This window comes from Propithecus coquereli, unplaced genomic scaffold, assembly GCF_000956105.1.
Source record: "Propithecus coquereli isolate 6110/MARCELLA unplaced genomic scaffold, Pcoq_1.0 Scaffold247, whole genome shotgun sequence".
Lineage (NCBI taxonomy): Eukaryota > Metazoa > Chordata > Mammalia > Primates > Indriidae > Propithecus > Propithecus coquereli.
The window spans coordinates 3,553,287-3,576,130 of NW_012148030.1; the positions used below are offsets into that span (position 1 = coordinate 3,553,287).

At 39.6% G+C, this 22,844-nt stretch overlaps 1 protein-coding gene across 1 annotated transcript in view; it reads left to right on the plus strand.

The window, feature by feature from the left end:
• The window catches only part of EXT1 (exostosin glycosyltransferase 1), a 314,164-nt gene that overhangs the window by 284,789 nt on the left and 6,531 nt on the right, over nucleotides 1-22,844 (plus strand). The window contains exons 5-9 of the mRNA XM_012646562.1: nucleotides 6,697-6,829; nucleotides 9,375-9,493; nucleotides 10,589-10,684; nucleotides 15,572-15,661; nucleotides 21,542-21,702. Of these exons, the coding sequence (XP_012502016.1) occupies nucleotides 6,697-6,829; nucleotides 9,375-9,493; nucleotides 10,589-10,684; nucleotides 15,572-15,661; nucleotides 21,542-21,702 (599 nt within the window). The remainder of the gene's footprint in view (nucleotides 1-6,696; nucleotides 6,830-9,374; nucleotides 9,494-10,588; nucleotides 10,685-15,571; nucleotides 15,662-21,541; nucleotides 21,703-22,844) is intronic.

Sequence of the window (22,844 nt, forward strand, 5' to 3'; positions counted from 1 at the left end):
ATCTTTAAGTTGCTTTTTTTAAAGCAGGAAGAAAAAAGAGAAGGAAGCATGCTGATGATTAAAACCTTTGGAAATAGAGCAGATAGCGATGGCCTGAGGCCATACCAAAGTAGCACAAAGAGCTAAGAAAATATTTAGAAAACTGCACACTCGTGAATTACAGGCTCCGGGGAAGGAGAGCAGAGATCCTCTGGCGAGGTGACTCTGAGGTGTTCACAAAATGAGGTGGGGGCATTTGTGGCCTCACTTTTGGAAAATTTACTTTGGAAAAGTGATTACTGCTCTGAAAGCTATAATGTAATTTGGAGCACACACTGGAGAAGTCTGAGTAATACCAAGGAAACTGAAGTCACCCCGTTTGGTCCATGTCACTGTTTTCTTGCCATCCTGAGTATCAGAGCCAGTGCTGGCTGCCCCAGTCACACCAGAGCATTTATCTACCCCAAGCCTCGACTGGGCTCCTGCTCTCACCACAAGGCAAACTCTGGTCAGTGTCTTCTCAGGCAAGTGTGCTTTTTTTTCATCCCGGACTAGGCGTAAAGGGCTGTTTAGGACCCAGGCCCATCCCCATAAAAGGGACAGGATCACAATGGTCCAAGGGCTTCTTTCCTACAAGCCAACATTTCTTATCCTCCAGAAACATTCTTCTAGATTAAAATCAATTGAATTGTCCCTCTGTTCATAGCAGATTTGAATATTTAATTGAGTCGAGTCTGTTAACAGGATTAAAGAATCCTGTTCTCCATCCAAAATCCTTCCTAGACCCTTCTTAAAGAAACTTTAATATTAATTTCTTTTCTTGTAGGACAGTGCATGTGGAAGTACATGTTCATTTTAGAAAATAATGGAAAATACTTAAAACATAAAAAATAAAATAATTTACCCAAAGCCACTATTGACCTATATATCTATACAAACATATATGTTTTTATATGTAAATTTAAAATTTATTGTAATTTTGAGTTTTAAAATGAGTCTTTCTGTACTTGCATTGTAACTTGTTTTTCTGCTTAATATGTTAATATTTTCTCATGTTATTAGATTTTTGCTACTATTATTTTATTGACTATATAATATTCCATTTATAATATTTAATTATTTAAATTAATCCCCAAATTGGGTACATTCTAGTTGTTTCTGGTTTTTCATCATTATACACATCATTGAAGCAAATAGTTTCAAAGCAGATTCAAGATTATTTCCTTAGGGCCGGGCGCGGTGGCTCACGCCTGTAATCCTAGCACTCTGGGAGACCGAGGCGGGTGGATCGTTTGAGCTCAGGAGTTCCAGACCAGCCTGAGCAAGAGCGAGACCCCATCTCTACTAAAAAAATAGAAAGAAATTAGCTGGACAATTAAAAAATATATATAGAAAAAAATTAGCCAGGCGTGGTGGCACATGCCTGTAGTCCCAGCTGCTCAGGAGGCTGAGGCAGAAGGATCACTTGAGCCTAGGAGTTTGAGGTTACTGTGAGGTAGGCTGACGCCACGGGTACTCTAGCCCAGGCAATAGAGTGAGACTGTCTCAAAAAAAAAAAAAAGATTATTTCCTTAGGATAAATTCCTTGAATTCGAAGTCCTGGTTCAAAGAATATGCCAAATGCTAAGATTTCTAATATGATTTGTCAATTTTCCTGCAATAGAACCGAATGAATTTATACTTCCACCAGCTTATCTGAGAGGAACTGTTTTGATTATTTTAGTTTTTTTCATTTTCACTAATATTATACATTGTATCTTTAAAAATGATAAATCTTTTTTAAAATTTTTGTTTCCTAATATATCAATAAAAATGAATCTTTTTTATATATTTCTTGTTCAGGCAACTTACAAAGAAATAGAGTGGCCATGATATTGTTCAGTTTTCTTCTCAGTAACTTTTAAGAACTTACTATATTAAAAACATTAACCCCTTGACTCTTTTGTTGGAAATGTTTTCCCTCAGTTTATGATATTCTTTCTGTTTTGTTTAGGATTGGGCAATTTTTTCATCTGTAGCTTCTCCTTGCTACTGTTTCAAAAGGATTTTTTGACCTATATTTTTATTTATATATGTATACATAAACACATATATTTTCCCGGTACTTTCGTGATTACTTTTTTGCAGTCACTCTAGCCAGGGCAAAAGAGTGAGACTTAAAATCTAACTTTAAAAAAAAAAAAAGAAAAAACAAATTTTTGTCTTGTCCCAATACATCTTTTAAGTTACTCTTTCCTCAGTTTTTCATATGCTACTTTTAGGTATCTTTGGGTTGTTTCTGACCTTTTAATTCTGTCCTATTAGTTGTTCGTCTGTAATACCTCCAGACGATGTTATGATTTTTTTCATCCAAATATATGGGGAACCTCTATTTACTTAAGCAATCTGTTATTGTTTATTATTAATGTTGTTTCTAATTTTTTTATAGATAACTATGTCTTTATCCAAGCAATGACTTTCTACATGTATCTTAAACTACATTTCTGTCTGTTTCTTTAGGATGGAGTCCCTAAAGTGAAATTACTGAGCCAAAGAGTCTAGGCATTTCTAAGTCTCATAATATATTTTGCCAAACTGCTCTTCAAAAAAGTTGTATCAACCTAGACTCACTCAGCTGTCTGGGGGAGACCCTCTCATGCTATACTCTTGTCAGCCTTACAGATCATTATTAAAACACGCACATATACAATTTAACTAATTTGCCAGGTGAAAGATGGTATCTCATTAATTACATTTCTTTTGAGTATGGTTTGTCGCATAGATCTGGTATCTCGCCTATTAAGTTAACAGTGCTCAGTTATCCTGTAATAACAGTTGGATGTGTTACATTCATCAGAATAGGATCTTAAGTCAAGCTGTTTTCATCTCTGAACCTGGAAAGGCCTTTTTCTGCTTGAATTTAAGTCATGCGATCTTTTAGCAACATGGTTGTTTTTTTAAAACACTAAAAACCATATACTTCATTCAAATTTATAGCAACTGTCAAATCTCTTCATATAGTTCCAAGATTGGATTGTAACAATTTGACCTCTCAACCAAATTGCATGAGAGACACTATCCAGTTAACCCAAAATAATTTAGAACTCAGATTACCCCAGAATACAACATAATCAGAAAAGCAGGGAAAATAGCAGAAAATACCATCCACGTACATAGAGCCAATGTGTTTATAAGAACAATTTAAGTATCACATATCAAAAATGCCCAGTTGGCTTAGAACTTAGATGATTTATGTTATCTGGTCACTGCTATTGCTCCCAAGGTATGAGAATAACTCAGTTACCCTTAGGCAGTACAGACTTGAGGATACTTTACTCAGGATGTTCTGTACCCAAACTCTGAAACTCTATATTCTTTTCCTTGCTTGCTATATTCTGGGCCATGAGAATAGGATTACTGAGTCTTTAGAGATTATGAGCCCTAGGGTTATGGCTAGTGCTTTGACACATTGGAAAACAGGATAACTCGTTTTCTCTTCAATGCCAAGGTCAAGTTGTTAGCACATTTCATTGTGCAGAGCTCTGTTAGTTTTTCCGGTCTGATTGAAATTTCCTAATGCTGCATCCTAGTAATAAGGAGCTATTTAATCAGTGCTAGGCTTTTCAGAGCTCAGTTTTTGTGTGCAAATTGAGAAGTAACAATGGGGACGGTGATGAAATACTGCAAAGACGGTGTTTCTTCATAGATTCTATTATTTGTCAGAATATTGCACAATAACCCAGCACTAAGGATTGAATCATAGGAGCTTAGTCATAATCAAGGTGAGTGAAAGAAAAGTGCATGAAATTATAATAATATATGAAAACAGCTGATGGTAGCTAGGAAGGCACATAGTTAGTGGAATTTTATGAAGTACGCTCCATTTTCCTCTTCAGTTATCTAATCATACACATTCAAACCATGGTATTGCTGATGCTATTATACAATGATACTTTAAAATCAATGAGATAACGGAAATAGAAGATTGCTTTTGGCTTAGAGTGAGGTGGCATATGGTGGCACTGTGTGTGTTAGGCTATGTTGCTTTGGTCAAAAGACTAAGTCAGGGCCACACAGAATGACTGTAACTCGTAACCAATAGTCCATTATTTTGAAAAACAGATGGCACATAAAAAATAAAAATAAGAAGCCTGTTATTCTTCCCTTTGAATTCACATTAATTAGAAATATTGTCCGTATCAAGGGTGTCATTTGGGACCATAACAAAAAGAAATCTCATGTTATGTGTATCTGTGTGTTTGTGTGTATGTGTGTATTGATTTTCTTTATATCCAAAATAGCATCCAGCCTTTAAATGCGATGTGTTTTTCCACAACAATAAAGAATAAGCACTAAGTGCCTTGAAAAGCTTCTGGGAGCTGTTCAGTATAGTGATAGGGATAATTGGACAGGAAAAAAATGATCTTTTTATTTGGTGAAATGAGATCCATACTCTGTCAAACTTTTGAGAAGGCGAGTTGATGTAAACCTTTTAGAAAGACACTTGGCAGTACTTATGAACAGCCTTACAAGTATTCATACCCTTTGAAAAAGTCCTAAAGAATTTATCCTAAATGTGGAAAAATTGTATTCATAAATACATTCATTGCTTTGCATGGAAAAATTGCTCTATTGTTGGTCATTTAGAACAAGTAAACCATGAATACCATTAATAATATAGAAAAATATCTAAGATATTATAGCTATGTAAAAGTGGAAAAACCAATGCTTAGAAAATGAACACAGGAATGAGATCTTGTTAAAGGCAAAAATAAAAAGTATAAAAACTTAGGCAGCTGTTCTTAAGTTCTGAGAGGCTATTCTAATTAATGTGATGTTTATTGCTATATAACAAATGACAAAAGTGATGCACAAAGGTGGCAAATTGTTTGGCCCAGGTTAAATTCAACATTTGATATTGCTCTCGTGCCTGTACTGATATCTTTCTATCAAGGTCTGTTTGAAGACAGTATAAAATGCTTATTGGTATTTCAGAAGAGTGCTGCTATATCTTATTATCATAGCCTTGAATTTTAAGAGATAACAATGTTGTGATACTGAACCAAAAAGATAGTCTATGACAATGAGAAGCATACCACGTGGGACTCAACATGAATGATGGCCCACTTTATGACAGCTCTGAGTTCCATGTCACTTGTCTGTAGGTTGGATTTACAATGCTGTCTATTGTCAATTTATTCAGTGTCTTGATATCCAAACTTATTTAAGTGACCACATGCTGAAAGGTACATAAATTTGGAAAGCAAAAAAAAGGGAAGATCTAAACGAAACACTATAAAGGAAAATAGACAGTAGATTTGGAAAGTACAAGTAATAAAAAGCTAGATTAAATGTTGTACAATATAAAATTGCTAGCCTTGGAAAACCCCTTCACAACCATGACAATTTTCTTATAATTAATGCCTAGACAGCCGCATTTAACACATCCCTGTTGTACCACAAACAATAAACATCAGTATTTTAGCAAGCTTCCTGAAATCTCCACTAAATTTGAAATCTTTGCCCAGCTGTATAAAATTGGCAAATTTGATCTGGGTGAAAGATAAAATGTAGAAATCATTGAACTAAGTTATTTGAGTTCTTCTAAATTTCTTCCTTGCTTCCTTCCTTCTCTCTCATTAGGAAAATAAACATGATAAGATTTTCTAAGATAAATGTAGCCCACTTTATTACTTACCTATTCACCATGTGGGTTGAGATGAGGGTGTTAATAACCTTAGCAAATAATAAAACTCCATTTAAAATGGGCTGTGCTTAAAATCACATTGCATTAAATGTGGACCTGGAATTGGTGATTTAGGTCTTAAATCCCTTAAGACTTATGGCAGGATTTTTCTTTTTTTAAAATACAAAAAAAAAAATTGATGAAAACATAAAATTCTATATTGAGTTAATTATTTGCCAAATCATATCTTAATGAGTGGATGGTATAATTACAAGAGTTTGAAAGTCACAGAGAGAAAGCTATCAAGTGGACTAATCACATTCAACTGACAAATGATTCAGGATGAATGTTTGACTCTAAATGTAGAATTTAATGATCTGCAAGGTCCCAAAGTCCAAAGAAACCGATGAACTAGCTTGGCTATTATTAGTCTTCATATGCCAAGGTTCTTACCCATTAATGGAGGATGTTTTCAGCAATTTTTAACTCACTACTTTATGAGATGAAATATAGAAAAACTTCAGTAACCAGTACCCAAAGTCCTACAGTTGACTTTGAAAGGAAAATGAAACATGACAAACAAATAAATCTACCTCCTGAATCAAAGGAACAGACCCAAACCTCCACAGCTTCTAGAAAGTGTCATGTCTTCAGTATGCTTTCAGTTCAGTCTCTGCATGGTCTACATTGACAGATCTTCCTGATATAATTCTGGAACCACTGCTGGATGCTTAACCATCAAGGAAAGACTAACTGTTCCCCATAGTCTATTTTGAAATGAACATGGACTCATTATTATAGAAAGACAAGATACCATTTATGGTTTAACTGAAGTTGAATTAGGAAATTTGGCCATAATTCTTTTCTTTCTCCTACTTTTTTTCATTGCTCCATCACTCTCTCTGTCTTGCTTACATTTTTATCTGGAGAATGAGAGTAGGGTAGAGTCACCACTCTGAGTGCCATCATCCTTCAAATTTGGCTTGAGCATGATTCTTACCAAATATCATCAGGGTCTCATCCTTACCATGTGCTATGGTTTTGTTTTCTAGATTATTCAGGACAGAATATTCAAGCACATATCACGTAACAGTTTAATATGGAACAAACATCCTGGAGGATTGTTCGTACTACCACAGTATTCATCTTATCTGGGAGATTTTCCTTACTACTATGCTAATTTAGGTAAGTGAATTCCTTCCAGGGAGCTGCCCTCGTTTTCCCCTAAGATGTCGTACAGAACTAAAGCCCTTTCTTCGATTCTTCGACTTTGTGATAGGGTCCAACAGGCTACATTGGAGATTGCTTTCTAGAGCCCTGTTATAATGACATATCAGGTTCAAGAATTATAAATCCAGCAGAGCATTGCAAAATGAAACAAAAATAACAAAACTTTTTTTTTTTATCTGAGCAGCTACACTTTATATTTAGTAGAGTTATTTCTTTTTGAGAAATAGGCTTCCCCAATTATGGATCATTTTGAACATGGCAATGGGTTAGCTATAATTTTAAGCCTCATCATATATAAGATGAGGCTAGAAGAGTTCTCTCTAATTTCTTTTTCCCATTATCCCAACATCTCCATCCTATACCAAAGAAAAACTGAATAAGGGGAAAGGAAAAATAACTAAGAATATATGACAAGGGCAGATTTATTTATTCTTTCAACATTTATTATCCTCCTCTTACATGCTATGCTAATGTGTGCTAAAAATAATATGTCAAATAAGATTCAGTCTCTGCTCTCAAGCAGTTTTTAGTCTAATCACCATAGGGAAAAGGAAATGGCAGAGGGATGAAGCTCTTCAAAGGGCTACTGTTACTGCCTTAGACATTGGTGTATTTGAGCCCCAGTTGTTCTCATATTAGTAGCATCTTAGACATTTCTCCTCATTTACAGTTCCAAACTTGAGAAACCCTGGGATAGTAAATCATCTTTCTTTCAAGTTGATGTGGCAAAAAGACTCAAAATTTTCTACCAAAGTGCTATTGTTTAGGATCGCTTGAGCCCAGGAGTTCGAGGTTGCTGTGAGCCAGGCTAACACCACAGCACTCACTCTAGCCAGGGCAACAGAGTGAGACTCTGTCTCAAAAAAAAAAAAAAAAAAAGCTATTGTTTTCCATAACAATCTCTTCCTTTTTTAAGTGGTATATATTAACTTGAAACTGATAAGATGAAACCTAAAGAAATTCATGGCCTGAAGCATCAATCCCAGTGATAAAGAGCCTTTTAATCCAAACCAAACATGTTATGGGGACCATATCTAATTCAGTGAATGGTGCACATTGGGTAACGTGTTATGAATTTAGTAATTGTCAGATTAAGGCTGTAGTTGATACGAATTTCTATATATTTTAGAGCACTGAGATCTTCATTTGGAGTAAGCACATTAGAGGAGTATAAATGATGCTTCTTGAACTACTATAGGAAAATCTAAAAGCAGTGACTTGTTCTTACTGTTAAAAAGGCAGTCCCTCAAACGTGGTTATTCTTCTTACCTGGCAAAACTTCGAATGTGTATCTAGATGTTGGGAAGGTTAACTTCTTTCTAACATACAATTAAAGTGCTACTGGATGATATAATTTTCTCTATAAAACATTTGTATAATCCTTTAATATATGTAGTCTGATTCTAACCTTTATCCCTTCAGTACCAAGGCTTAACTTGCATGTCCCTGCACTCTCTTATTCACATTTAAGCTATTAATGTGCCAAATTAGTAGGTCTAAACTAATGAAGTTTTAAAAGGCTTTTAACCTGTCTAATTTCTTAGTGAGTCTTTGTGGGAAAACTCTTTGGGGGGAAGCCATCTCACTTCTCTCTCTTTGGTGGCAATGGTCGTTTTGCATATTTATGATCCTTTTCCTAGGGCTTCAGAGCTCTCAATTGGTAGAAGTCTGCATCACATACTTTTTCTCTCAGCCATGTCACTGCTGTGCAAAGAAGAGATTCTTGGAGTATGGAGGCTTCCTCTCTAAAACAGTAATGATGATGAACAGAGTGGTGGTGGTGGTGGTGAGGATGGTGATAATGATAGCAGCCAATGCTTACTGAGTACTTACTCTCTGCTGAGTCCTGTTCTGAGTACTTTGTATGCACTACCTAATTTAATGCAATTCTCACAATAGCTGCCTAAGTTTGGTACTGTTACTATGAGGCCTTTTTACAGTGCGGAAACAGAGTTAAGTGATCTTTCTAAGGTCCCACCACCACTCTGGCAAAATCGTGATTCAAACCTAGACAGTCAGACCTTGGTATTCTTTTAACCTTTCCCACTAACTAGTTATTATTTGAAATACTCTTAGTCAGGCAAAATCTTTTCATTACATAATTAAGAATAAGATGCATGCAAATACCCTGGGAAAGGTAGCACATTTAGTTCAATCCATGCAAAGACAGAAGTGACTAGAGTAGAACCTTTCTTGAGAGTGGTGAGTGAGACGTGTGTGTGTGTTTAGACACTGGGTATAGAAACATCACCAAGGGAGGCAAAGGATGTCAAAGGAAGAAGTGGACATTAATCTGGAAGGTACTGAGGTCTGTAGACTCAGGCAGTAGTTAACTAGAAGCTTTTCACCTTGTTTTTGTCCTGTCAGGACATAAGAAGCGAGGGGAAAACATGCTAGGAGGGAACATTAGCTCCAGGGTGAGCAGTGGAGCAAGGAGAAATCATTTTCTAAGTCTCATTTTCTAGTGCTTCATTAGCCTCCTCTCTCCTTTTAATTTCAGGTTTAAAGCCCCCCTCCAAATTCACTGCAGTCATCCATGCAGTGACCCCCCTGGTCTCTCAGTCCCAGCCAGTGTTGAAGCTTCTCGTGGCGGCAGCCAAGTCCCAGTACTGTGCCCAGGTGAGTGGGAGGTTGAGAAGCAGCCCCTGCCTGCTCCAGCTCAGTGGGCCAGAGACTCCTGGCTCCTTACCTGCTACACCCTCGCTCCCCGGGACTCCCTGCAACTCCCCTTTCATTTGTCATGCCTCGTTATGCCCTTTCCATCCACCTAGAAGTTCTGGGAAGTGAAATCTGGCACAGGGAAGGGGTGGGCTACAGAGACAACTTTTGCACTGGTGTAAGGTTAAAATATATATATACACATACACCAACACATTCTCCAAAGAATATATAAGCACATGATTTTGTTTTTAAATGTTAAGAATGATGAAGTGACATCAGAAAGCCCCTAGGAGGACCCAGGAAACTAAGTGTCAATAGAAGAAACAGACTTATGACATCAGGAAGTGTCAACGTTTATGTCACAGCAACCATGACTAATTATAAAACTGGGAGCAGAAGATTATGTCTATGATAACAATGTTTTCCAAATCAGTATCATTCCCATACTCCAAGGGTGGTTTTTCTGATTTGTGAATTAGCTTATACAAGAAGCTTTACAGACGAGGAAAGAATTAAATCATGAAAGTGTGCATTTTTTAACTAAATGCCTTTATTGGAAATTATAAAGTCATATAAAATCAGCAGCCATTCTAGAGAATGCAAAACATGAGTTCATCCTAGTTCTATCTTGAATTCTTTTATTTCTCCCACGTTGCGCAAGTTCATAGCAGATGTTCAGATGTTCTGTATACATTTGTATTTAATTTGATCAAAGTTATCTCACTCACCATCATAAGATATCAGAATTTAGACAACCGCTTTATTCAGGTCCAGCAACCCTGTAATTACTTCTTTTCCCTGCAGCTTTCCCCTCTCCCCTGGACAGAGTGTTTTTAGGTTATTCTTCCTGTCCTTTCTCTCTAGCTGTTGAAGTGCTAAGGTTCTGAAGGTTGTGTGGGAGTGGACTCACTTTAAAATTCAGTTTTGATGTCTGCCATTCTGTCTTGCTGAGATCTCCAGCTCGCCTTTCTCTGTCTATGAGAAGAGGCTTTGGGTTGGGGCCTACATAAATACAACCTAACCCAACCACCTAACGATGTCCGTCCATTTCAGATCATAGTTCTATGGAATTGTGACAAGCCCCTACCAGCCAAACACCGCTGGCCCGCCACTGCTGTGCCTGTCATCGTCATTGAAGGAGAAAGCAAGGTAGGATTCGAAGGAGACCTAAATGTGGAACTGCCATGGAATCTTCATGTCTCCAGGGGGCACTTTGGGTGTTGGCCCTACAAGTCTTCCCCCCATCCCTGGATTTTTTTTTTTTCTAAAACGGCACTTATCTCAGAATGTTCTCTGCTTTGACAGCCATAGGCTTTCAAATCAGGGGAACCTGGGTCTTAGCACTAACTCTTTTGTAGCTTTGCAACTTTGTGTGCATACTTAACCTCTCTGAGCCTCAGTTTCCTTATCTACAAAATGCAAATAATAATACATACCTCGTAGCGTTGCTATTAGGGTTCAATGAATTCAGGGCCTGGCAATAGTTATCTTTCCATAAATGACAAGGATGAAGATAAGCTGACAGTGGTGGTGATGCATGAGGGTTGCTTAGCTGATTAATCCAAATGAGTTGTGACTGTCAGAACAGTGGTTCTTTCTCATATTTGTCTTAAAAAGGATGTTTTCTCCTTGATTTTGTTTTGGTGTCTCCCTCCAAAGACTGTCACGAGTGCTACCTCTCTGGCCCTGCTTCTGTTCTCTAGTTCAGTTTGCCGAGAACTGAACAATCTTTCTGATCACCTCCTGGCCCTTCAGGGACTCCATTTGCTAATGCCTCAAGTTGACATCTGATGCCATATATAATGTGGCCCTAGCCAGCCTTCCAATCTTCCCTCTCATTGCTTTCCCCTACAGACCCTGTCTCCTACGGAATTTGATCATTTACAATTATCTGAATTGCACTGTGTCTCTTCCTACCTCTAATTTTTGTCTTTGCCATTTGCTATAGGTTTTGACCATTCTCATTAACTCTTCATCTCTGGTGGTCAACATCCCCCTATATCCTGTAGGCCCCTGTTCAGATGTTACCTCCTCCTTGAAATTTCTTCTACTGTTGGCAGCCAGAGGTCAGGTCTTTTTTCTCTAGCTTCTGCTTGTTGCTTTCTTATAGATCTTACCCATTATGAAGGAAATAGTCGCTACTATATTAAATTGAGATTGGTGAAGAAATGTCATCTAAAAGACTTCCCTTGTCAGTCCCCAAGGGGTCAGGTCATGAGAGACTGGCTCACACTGAGTAAAACACCTTTGAGCCAGAATGACAAAACATCAATTTATTAAGGTGAACCATTTGAAATCATCATTTGGCTCATCAGAAGTGGCAATTTCATATGGTTCGAAATAACGCAGTGAGAATTGTAATTGTCACTTGGACAAGATGATCGTGGATTACCCATTCCGTTCCCAATTATGAGTGCCTACTGTGTGCTCAGCATTGTCTAAAAGGCTTGGAACACAGTAGGGAATATAACAAATACAGCCATGGCACTCGCAGGCTAGAGTCAAGCAACCTGCTTATCAGAGAGCTGTTTGGTAAGCACTTAATGAGAAAAGGTGAATGTTGGCATAATCACATGCCTCCCTTGTGAATCCCTTTCACCACAGGCATGGATTCATGAAAGGGACTGATACACACAAATCTCCTGCCTACAACCCCTATCCCATCTCCCCAGTGGAATAGCCTGTCCTAGGGATGGCATTGTCCCAGTTCCAATGCCTGAAGCCCTGAACAGTGCTCAGATGCATGCTGTTAACTTTGAACTTTGTTTTCATGCTTCCATGGGTCAAGGAGACCAGATCTCCTTCTGGTAGATAATGTCTCTTTCTTTGGGTATGTCAGAGATTCGGACAGGATCCAGTCTGACTGATTGACTGGCGGCCATTCTGGCGTCTTTAGGCGGTATTGCATTTTCATGCTCTGACTCATTGATTGGTTTTATATTTTCACTCTCAGTGAAAAGAAACTCCCAGTTTCCTTATTTATAAAAGAGTGGTGATAATAATAGTACCTTTCTCGTGGGCTCTATCAGATCAGACATCTCTTATAGGATGTTTGAGATTCCTGCAGCCATATTTATACCCAGGTTCCTGGCAGTTTGTTCAGTCCTTGCTTCCCTCCGCCTTGGCCACGGCTTCCAGTAGCCATGGGGTTCTTGTGCCTTTTTCTTGACTCTCACAGCCCTGGGGTTGTACCTCCTAGTGAAGCATTTGCACTTAAGCCTTGCTTCAGGCTCTGTATTCTAGGGAACCTGGGCTGAGACATGGGCCCATTTTGAGGACTAAGTGAGAGATTGCATATCAGGTGCTTAACCCTGTGCCTATTATACATATCCCAAGGGTTCAGTGACTCTCACCTACCCTCTGTGAGGCATTGTAATGTTATGCTTTGTCTCATGAGCTGTAGAGTCAGACTTACTTTTGCGTGACCTTAGGCAAATTACTTAATCTCTGTGCCTCAGCACCCCCCTTCAGTAAATGGAAACAGTCATAATCTCTGACTAATAAGGGAGCTGAAAGGATCAAATTATATGATATTATACATATAAATGCCCTGCTCAATAAATATTAACTATTATTATTATTATAATTATTTGTGTACATCTTTATCTCCCCACCCCCTAGACAAGTAACTTCTTGAATCATGGTTATTTCTTAAACATGTTTATTAATTCTGAAGGAGCTGGGCTCTGGCATGGTAGCTAAATATCTCTTAAATGAACTAACAAGGAAAACCCATTTCACTCAGGATTGAGTTTATAAGTACATTGGTTCTTCTCAATCCATTCAAGAAGGTAGCTGAGGCAAGGTATTTGAAAGAAAACCTCTAGTTTCTACAGTAGAATTTGAAAGTGGCTGGCTAATGGGTGTATTACCTCTGCTGAAGAAGCAGGTTCAGAAAAAAGGAAACAGATCTTTTTAAAACCTGTGTTTGGGCAGATGATGGGGAAGAAACCCTATGTCCTCCTCATTCTCCATTTAAAAATCTCCACATCTATCCTTGAATTGAAAATTGATGTGTTTGCTGCTTTAACTGCAAAATTCTGTTTTGAATTTATAGGTCTTGTCTTTGCAGTTTTCCCCTGTAGGCTTAACAAGGGAAAGGTCAGGGCATTGCTAAGCTGGCAGCTAATGGTTTCTGCGTTGGTCGGTGGACAAGTAAACAGTATCAGGAGAATTGCTTCAGGCTGAGATTTCTGAGAGCTGTGTATGAGAGATTGCTGATTGCTTTGTATTTTATTTTATTTCAAAAACCTGAGAAAGAAAAAGAAAAAAACCCTGACCCCTTTGACAGATATGTAGGAGCAGTCCCTGAAGCCATTTATGCTGTAGAAATACCCCTTGAGCTCTTGGAGATGAGTTAGGGTAGGCATTTTCCACTCTTTAGTGCCCCAAGCTCTGCAGTAGCTTTGCAGGCATGTAAACCGTGTGCGAGGGGAGGTCCTGAGGGCCAGCGGGCTTCTGCGTGTGAACATACCCCGGGCTGCTTGGGTGCTCGGATCTGAGGAGGGTGTGCCTTTGGCCCCTGGGTAGCTGTCTCCTTTTCCCCTTTCCCTTTGTCTCTAGTGTTCACCTGCTTCATTCCCTGGCATTTGTGCCTTCAAAGTTGATGGCAAATGTGTTTTTCTTGGGTTTCCAAGTGTGAATTCAGAGAGGATGTCATAGCTGTTAACCTGACTTCCAGAGAAAGGCAGTGAATATGTGATTCCTAAATTCACTTTTGTGATTCTTTTCAAACTGAGACAGGCGTAGCCCAATAGCTGAGACATTCTACACGATCACACCATCTGGGGTGAAATCTTGGGTCCATTTTAGGCAAGATACTTAAACTTTCTGTGCCTCAGTTTCCTCCCCTATAAAATAGGGTTGTTAATATAAAGTTGAAATGAGATGATGGACATAAAGGCCTTGGAACATTTCCTGGCATATGGTAAATGTTTAAAAAATGTTAGTTATTCCTATGGTATCAATGTTCTTAGGGTTAATTATTCTATGGCACATCCGACACAAAGATTTAAGCTGTGACTATCACAGGGTAACGTCTTTGGCCTCAATTTTTCCAGCTGATTCCCTCATCCCTAAACCGCCCCCCACCCCAACACACACACACACACACACACACACACAAACACACACACACACAGAGCTCACCCTCCCTAATCCTGGAATTGCCCAAACTTTATTCATACACCACCTTCACAATTTTTCTAAGTCCATGGACCATATGTGCTGGTATTTACTATTTTTCTTTAGATCAGCTTACTTTTTATTTTAATGAAGTTATTTATAAGTAATTTTATCACTACCTTTGATTGGTATAGCTCCTAATATACAATGGCTGTCCACAAAGTGTCCAGCCATTGTTAATATAACAAGAACACTTAGGTGGCTGGATACTTTCCAGACAGCCCTCATATGTGTATATATTTTTTCCAATCTGGCTAAAACAAATATAAATTCAAATTTTTAAATGTTTGTCTGGTCTTCCACTGGTGTGCGTCCCACACTTAGAATCACTGCTCCATCCATCCACATTTTCCTGTTCTCTCTTCTGTGCCTTTCTTTGCACCCACCAAGCTCTCTCTCTTTAATGCCCCATTCTATCTATACCTGGTGAATTCCTACCATCAAGATCCTGCTTAAATGTCACTGCTTCTATGAAGCCTTCATCTGCTCTTCCACGCAGGTGGCTGTTGCATCCTCCAGGCTCCTGGCATTTTTTTGTATCAAGCCAAGCCTGGTTGTCTGCATCCTGTATAGACTATGAACTCCTCAAAGACTGAGAATATATTTTATCTCTCTTAATCCCCCCCTTTGACCACTAGAGAGCCTGGTACACAGTAGGTGCCCAATAATTGCTGGACAAATAAATCTGCATCTATGGGAGATGAAAGTCTTTCAGTGTTGAGGGGTGACATGATAGGGGAGCATTCTTTATGCAGGTGAGGATGGGGGAATTTTCCTGAAAACAAGACTCTAAAGGTCCCTCTCTCTTTCCCTCATCTCCTGCCTCCTGCCTGCTTTCTACTTACTGCCCAGGTTATGAGCAGCCGTTTTCTGCCCTATGACAACATCATCACAGACGCCGTGCTCAGCCTTGACGAGGACACTGTGCTTTCCACCACGGAGGTAAGAACCCACGCCTGGCGGGGAGGAGGGTGGGCTGATGGGGCCGTTGCCTCAATCCTAAGGTGCCAGCGCTTCTCTTGCCTTTGCCTCAGCAGAAGTCCAAAACATTTTTTAAAACTTAGTGCAGAGCTGGTTTTAATCAACCCAATTCCTGTTAGCACCTTGCCACCACCTGGCACCCTGAGGAGGGCACTTTCCCCTTTGTTGTCTCTGCTAATTGGCTTCTCATTTGCATGCCTGTGCCTCACCTCTCCTCTCTCAGACCTGCCCTCCTGTTTTGTTTTTGAGCAGTACAGCTGTGGGAAGGTGTGCAGAACCAAGGGGGCGGGGAACCTGTTCAGCATTATCTTGAAATCATGCTGTGCAGAGCAAACAATCCCATCCTTCCTCAGTTATCCTATTGCTTCTGTTAGGAAACACTATTCTGGGTTCTAAAGGCAGCTTTTCTGTCTTGGTTTAAAGTGCTCATTTTCTTTCACCCACACAAGAGCAAACGGTTGCACTTTAAGGCTGAAATGGAGATCCCTGCTATTTCAGATGTTCGGGTATTTGTGCCAAAAATAAGATTGCCCAAAGAATGTGTGAGGAGGAGAGAGAGAAGAGGAAAGATAGATATGGTAGAAAACCAATTTTTACAACTCGAATGAGTATTGATCTGTGAAACCTTACTTTAAACCATAGAAGGGACCAAAGACAGCTATATAAAAATGAAGTGTATCGGAAATACATTATTAATGGCAGCTGCTAAAAAGCCTGGAGACTTAACTACTTATACCTTTCCCCCTCCCGTTCTTTTTCCTTTTTGTTCATAATCATTTTCCTTTCAATTTAAACATCGGCACTTACCAGCCAGTACTTTCCTGGGCGCCAGTCTTGTTCTAATGGTCTGCTGCCCGCAGAGCCGGGACTTGGCATTGACCTAGGCTAGCGAACTCTGTCTCTTTCTTGAAATTCCACAGATGCTTTCAGTTGCCGCTGGATGGAGTGACACAGACGTTATGTCCAGTGGCAGACTAAATAATCCCAGGACAGAATGTTTCACCTTGATAAAATGCTTTCTATGCAGCCAAAACTCTATAAATACTTGTTGAATGAATGGCTGGGGGATGCATGGTGTGGGGATTAAAGGTGGACACACAGCCAATTGTGTCGTGTGCATGGCGGCAGGAGGAGAAGGGGCTGTTGGGGAGAAGGCAAGGTTAATGTTCAAAGGGAAACACAGCTATGGAATAAAGAGTACGGGACACTCCAGCTTGCATTTTTCTGATGCTTCCTGCAAGGGAAGCTGGCATCACAAGAACACATTCATTCAACAAGTATTTATTGAGAGATTTCTTTGTTCTGGTCTCCATGCCAAGTGCTTTGGTTACACAGTTCCTGCCTATATCCATCTGAGTCCTGGCAGCAAACAGAATTCAAACTAGATGATTCAAATGATGGGACTTAGGATTACTTAGGGAGGTATGAGTGGGGCTAAGGGGCCCCACAAAAGATGGTGAGGCGCCTGGGGCTGGAAGCAGCTCTCCTAGGCCTGAAGGAGGAGGAAAAGGGAACTGTGCTTCCAAAGGCCCTGAGAGATAGCACAGAGGAAAGAAAGGCTGCATAATACACCATCTTATCTGTTGGTGCCATTAGTATTGACCTCCACTGACGATGTGTAGGTTATCATGACCCAATTTCAGTTTTCTGGCATATGCTGCCCATCCCTTTCAAGTGCTATGAGCAGGGAAGACACAGTTACTGCCAGAACTGTGGTGCCAAAGCAGACAAGGAACAGAGAAGAGATACAATGACCTCTCTTTGACCTGCCTCCATTTTCTTGCTGGTGACACCCATTGACCTGACCTAACCAGAATGCCAGCCAGCAAGGAAGACCAAGTGGTACAGTCCACAGGGTTCCATCAACCCAGGGCACAGAGCAGGGCAAGAAGAGTGGGCAGTGGATGTTGGAGGGCAAACACAGGAAAAGCAGCACATTGTCATGGTGCAACAGATGGTCACGACAACTACAGCATATACATAAATCATGATCCTATGACCTGAAGTATTGATTCATCTTGTATCCTCCCCCGGGCACAAAGCAATTAGTCTCACTCTAGGGTTTATTTTTCCCTCTCCCATGGTGCAATAACTTTCAGCTGCTGTGATGCATCCTCATGCTGGTGAATTTCTTTTCAAAGAATAGCAATTCCAACCACTCAGTGCATGCTGGGAGGAACATGTGTTGTATGTGAAGTAATTAGAAGTCAACATGGGTTGAAAATGATATGTAAATTTAAGAGGCTGGCAGTCTGGTTTGCTTTTGCCTGATCAGTGGAGAGGTTGTGTTGCCTAAAATGGTTGTGGGCAAGGATTTTTCTGTTCTCTTTTTTTAGGTGAATAGATGTTGGTGCGTTTGTCTTTTTTTTTTTCCCCTCTCTAAGGAATCTTGGCTTGTTTAAAACGTCTCTCTGTAGCATTAAGGATAAATTTTTAAATAGCATCCTATAAAGGGTATTATAGTTGGTTTATAGTTATTTACATTTATCTGTATTACTGCAAATCCTCAAAAGAAAACAGATGTTGGTTTTTAAGAGAAAAGGCCATAAGCTGACCTTTGCCTTCTTTGATGTGTTAATGATCTGCGTGAAAGCGGAGCTATCAGAAGAATCGTAGTTTTATCTGAATTTACTTTTGAGTTCCTTTGAAATGACTTGAAACAGCTCTGAGGTAGCAAGAAACTCAAGTGATGAAAACACCCCATTGGGTTCTGTAGTAGTTGCTAGTGCGTGTGTTTCCTTTTCGAAGAATAATGGAAAGCCACAAAGAGTGCTGACAGCCAGGCAGATTCTTTGACAACAGGCTGTGTAATATACTGTCGCCTCAGTTGGCACCATTAGTATTGACCACCAGTGACGATGTGTAGGTTATCACGACCTAATTTCCATTTGCTGGCGAATGCTGCCCATCCCATGCTGTTTTTTAACATGGAGATGCCCTGCTCCCTACCAGGCTTTCTCAGTGTATGTTACACCACCCTGCTTTCCCCCCCACCCCCAAGTCTTTCTTATCTTAAGATAAGGCAGTGTATTAGGGTTTTCCAGAGAAACAGAACCAATAGGATGTGCGTGTGTGTGTGTGTGTGTGTGTGTGTGTGTGTGTGTATGGGAGGGAGAGAGAGAGGAAAATGGAGAGATTTATTGGAATTGGCGCACAAGATCGTGGAGACCGAGAAGTCCCACTGTTGCCATCTGCAAGCTGGAGACACGGGAAAGCCAATGGTGTCATTCTAATCAGAGTCTCCAAAGGTCTGAGAAGTAGGGGAGCCAATGGTGTAAATCCCAGTTCAAGGGCAAGAGAAGACTGATATCCTAGCTCAGCAGGCAGGGAGGAAGAGAAAAAGAGTGAGTTGCCCTTCCTCCAACTTCTTGTTCTATTCAGGCCCTCAACTGGTTGGATGAGACATACTCACTGGGGAAGGTGATCAGCTTTACTGGGCCCGCCCATTCAAATGTTGATCTCATCTAGAAACACCTAAGAATAGTCTTTAATCTGGGCACCTCACAGTGATGCAGTCAAGTTGACACAGGTACCAAATTGGATTTTCATAAAAATCTGAACTTATGGCTATTTACAAAAATAGTGACTTCTAATGAAGCCTAAAGAATTTGGAGATAAAAGTATCTTTAAATGTCACCCAGGCCAGTGTTTCCAAGAGATGGTTTGTGTACAGAAGATAATATTAAATGGCTCATTGCAAAGCATATTTCATTTAACAATTATGTTTTTATTTTACTGTTTGTTAGAAAATAATATAGCCAGCAGTACACCTAGGATTTCACTGACTTTTTTACCTAGGATGAGGCTAACTTAAAAAAAAAATAGAGTCATGTCAAAAGAACACAGGACCAACCTGAAACAGCTCCCAGTCACCAAAGCTAGAACCATCTGAGCAATAAAATAAATGGCAACAGTATTGGATCGTAACCCAAAGAATAAAATGAATGCCCATGGGTCCAATCTGATATTAAATAAGTAATTGAATATATGGTATTAGAGTATGGCAGAAAGCTTGGAAAATATTCATCTAGGCTTATTTGCTTCATGTTTTTATTTTATCGAGGTAAAATTCACATAAAATTAACCATTTTAAAATGTGTATGTTAGTGACATTTAGTACATTCATAGTATTGTGTAGTTATCACCACTGGCGTCTTCCAAAATATTTTTGTTAAAAGAACCCTTAATTTCATCAAGAAAACCCTTTTAATGGTACCCATTAAGCAGCCTGTGCCTAGCCTTTGGCAACCGTCATCTTTCTGTCTTTATGGATTTGCGTATTCTGGAAATTTCATATACGTGGAATCACACGGTATATGGCCTTTTGTATCTAATTTCTTTCACTTAGCATAATGTTTTTGAGGTTCATGCATGTTATAGCATTATCAGTACTTTATTCCTTCTTATAGCTGAATAATATTTCATTATATGAATATATCAAATTATTCATTAGTTGATAGAGTTTGAGTTGTTTTCACCTCTTAGTTACCATGAACAGTTACCTGCTTATGAAGCTCCGAGAGGGTGGGACCTGGGCTTAGCAGCAGCCCCCAGTCCCCCCAGCAGCCGTCAGAGTGCCAGGACTCAAAACATTTGCATAATCAATGAAATTCCCTTTCGCAGTGCTGATCAAGAAGACACAGGGCAAAGGTTGCAGGCTGGGTTGTAACCTGTATTAGAGATAAATTGCTTTCAACCCTGTAGCAACAGAGCCAAAAGAGAGGTTGTGGTACAGTGTACACCAAATCTGAGACCAGATTGCCTGAGTTCACATCTTGGCTCTCTGCCACTTATTAGCTCACACAAATTACTAAAACCCTAATATATCTTGGTTTCCCTTTCTGTAAATTGAAGAATATAAAAGTACCTACCTCACAGGGTTATACTGAGTATGGAATGAGTTAAAATGTATAAACATCTATAACCGTGCCTGTCACATTTAAGCATTACGTGATTATGAACATTATATAATTGTTTGCTGTGAATACTTTTTGTTATTTTTATTTTCTGTTTATCTTTATCATTCATCAAATGATCCTAGAAAGTTAGAAGTGAGCTTACACATTTAAAAAGAGACTATCTGCTAGCTATAAATGCTAGCTTGTAGCAGGTTCAGAAGTACCTGCTTTGGGTTATTGTAAGTACTGGAAAGTCATTTAGCCGCATTTCTTTTAAAATAATGCTGCGGCTTCTCTTGGCCTTGTCCCCACTTATTCTTAGTGATTTTCACCGTGGATGCTTTTTTCTAGATTTCCCTTGCACTGTGCATCTTCATACCTGAGAGGCCTGAATTATTTTTGCTTTATAATATCTGCTCTGTATTCCTGTTAGAACTTGTGCTTTTTTTAAAAAAAAAAAAATCATTTCTCTTGCTCTTCAGAGAATGCTTTTATTTTAGTCACCTTGGCTTTGATACATGCTGGTTATGATCTGTGCGGTATATTCATTCTCTGAATATACATGGGAAATCTGCTCTCGTTGATAAAACAGATGTGTTGGTGTGTCGTGTGAATCAATAGTCACGTGCACTTCGGGGGGAAGCAACCACTTTTTGACTTGTTTTTTAGCTTGAACAGACTGGATTTCTAAAGGACATATCAGCAATTTTTTTTCCTTTCATTTCCACACTAATCTGAAGTTTCTTGAACAGAAAACATTAAAATGTGCATAATTATGGGGCAAAATGTCAAGCAGTCAGTTTAATTTGCTGATGAATACATAGAATTAATGTTTCGCCACAGACTCAGGGTTTTGCGTTATGAATTAGCAGGGCGAAGATAATGTTTTGTTGACATTTGTTAACACTGCTGATTGCTTGTTTGGCTTGTGTTCTGCATGCAGGTGGATTTTGCCTTCACGGTGTGGCAGAGCTTCCCCGAGAGGATCGTGGGGTACCCTGCACGCAGCCACTTCTGGGATAACTCTAAGGAGCGGTGGGGGTACACATCCAAGTGGACAAACGACTACTCCATGGTGTTGACAGGAGCTGCTATTTACCACAAGTGAGGAATTTAGACATCTCTCTTGTTGACGTCATAGAGTTCTTTATGTTAGTTTCTGGCTGCTACATAAGTAGGAACTTAGGCCAAATCTTGTTAACAACATTAATGAAAATTAGTCTGTATCCCTGATTAAGTTTTGCTAATATGGCAAATATGCTAGTTGTCTTTTTGAAACCAGTGAAACCGTTAGGCTTATCGCCTTTCCAGAAATTATGGTAGAGTAACATTTTCAGTTAGTCTGAAGTGTGGAGATTAGGCAATTGAATATTTAGAATAACAACAACAAAAGTCAATACTTAACTGAGTGCCCACAGTCACTGTTCTAGGTGCTTGGAATTCACCATTGAATAAAACAGAAAAAATTCCTTGTCAACACAGGTCTTATATTCTAACAAAGGGAGGTACAATGTACATCGTAATTGCATATGGTGTTAAGGAGGTATATGATATAGCAAAAAGACACAGTAGTGAAGAGTAAAAGATGAGGAGTGTTGAAGGTAGAGATGGGGCAGGTTGCAGGGTGGCCAGGGTGATCTTCATTGGATCGTCATTGACCTGGTGAGATGTGAGCAGGGAAAGGGAGAACAGGAAGTTAGCCAAGAGCATGTCTGCAGCAAGAGTGTTCTGGCATAGGCAACAGCTAGAATGAATGTCCCGAGGATGAATGTGTGACTGGGTAGAGTGGGCGAGAGCAGGTCACAGAGGTTCAGGAGCCCAGATCAATGACCTTGTCCATCAGGAGGATGTGACGTTTCCTCTAAGTGACGTGGGGAGCCAGGTAAGGTTTGAACAGAACAGACAGAGACATCAGGCTTATGAGTTAGGCATCCACCCTGGATGCTGTGTTGAGAAGAGGCTATAAGGGAGATCTATTAGGAGGGGACTGACATCATCTAGGCAAGAGATGATGGAACCTGGGACCAAGAAGCGAACAATGGGGATGGAAAGTAGTGATCAGATTGTGGGTGTATTTTTTTTTTATTTCAGCATATTATGGGGGTACAGATGTTTAGGTTACATATGTTGCCCTTGTCCCCCCTCTCCACCCAAGTCCGAGTTTCAAGTGTGTCCACCCCTCGGATGGTGCGCATTGCATTCTTTGTGTATGCATATACCCATCCCCTCTTCCCTCCTCCCCCCTC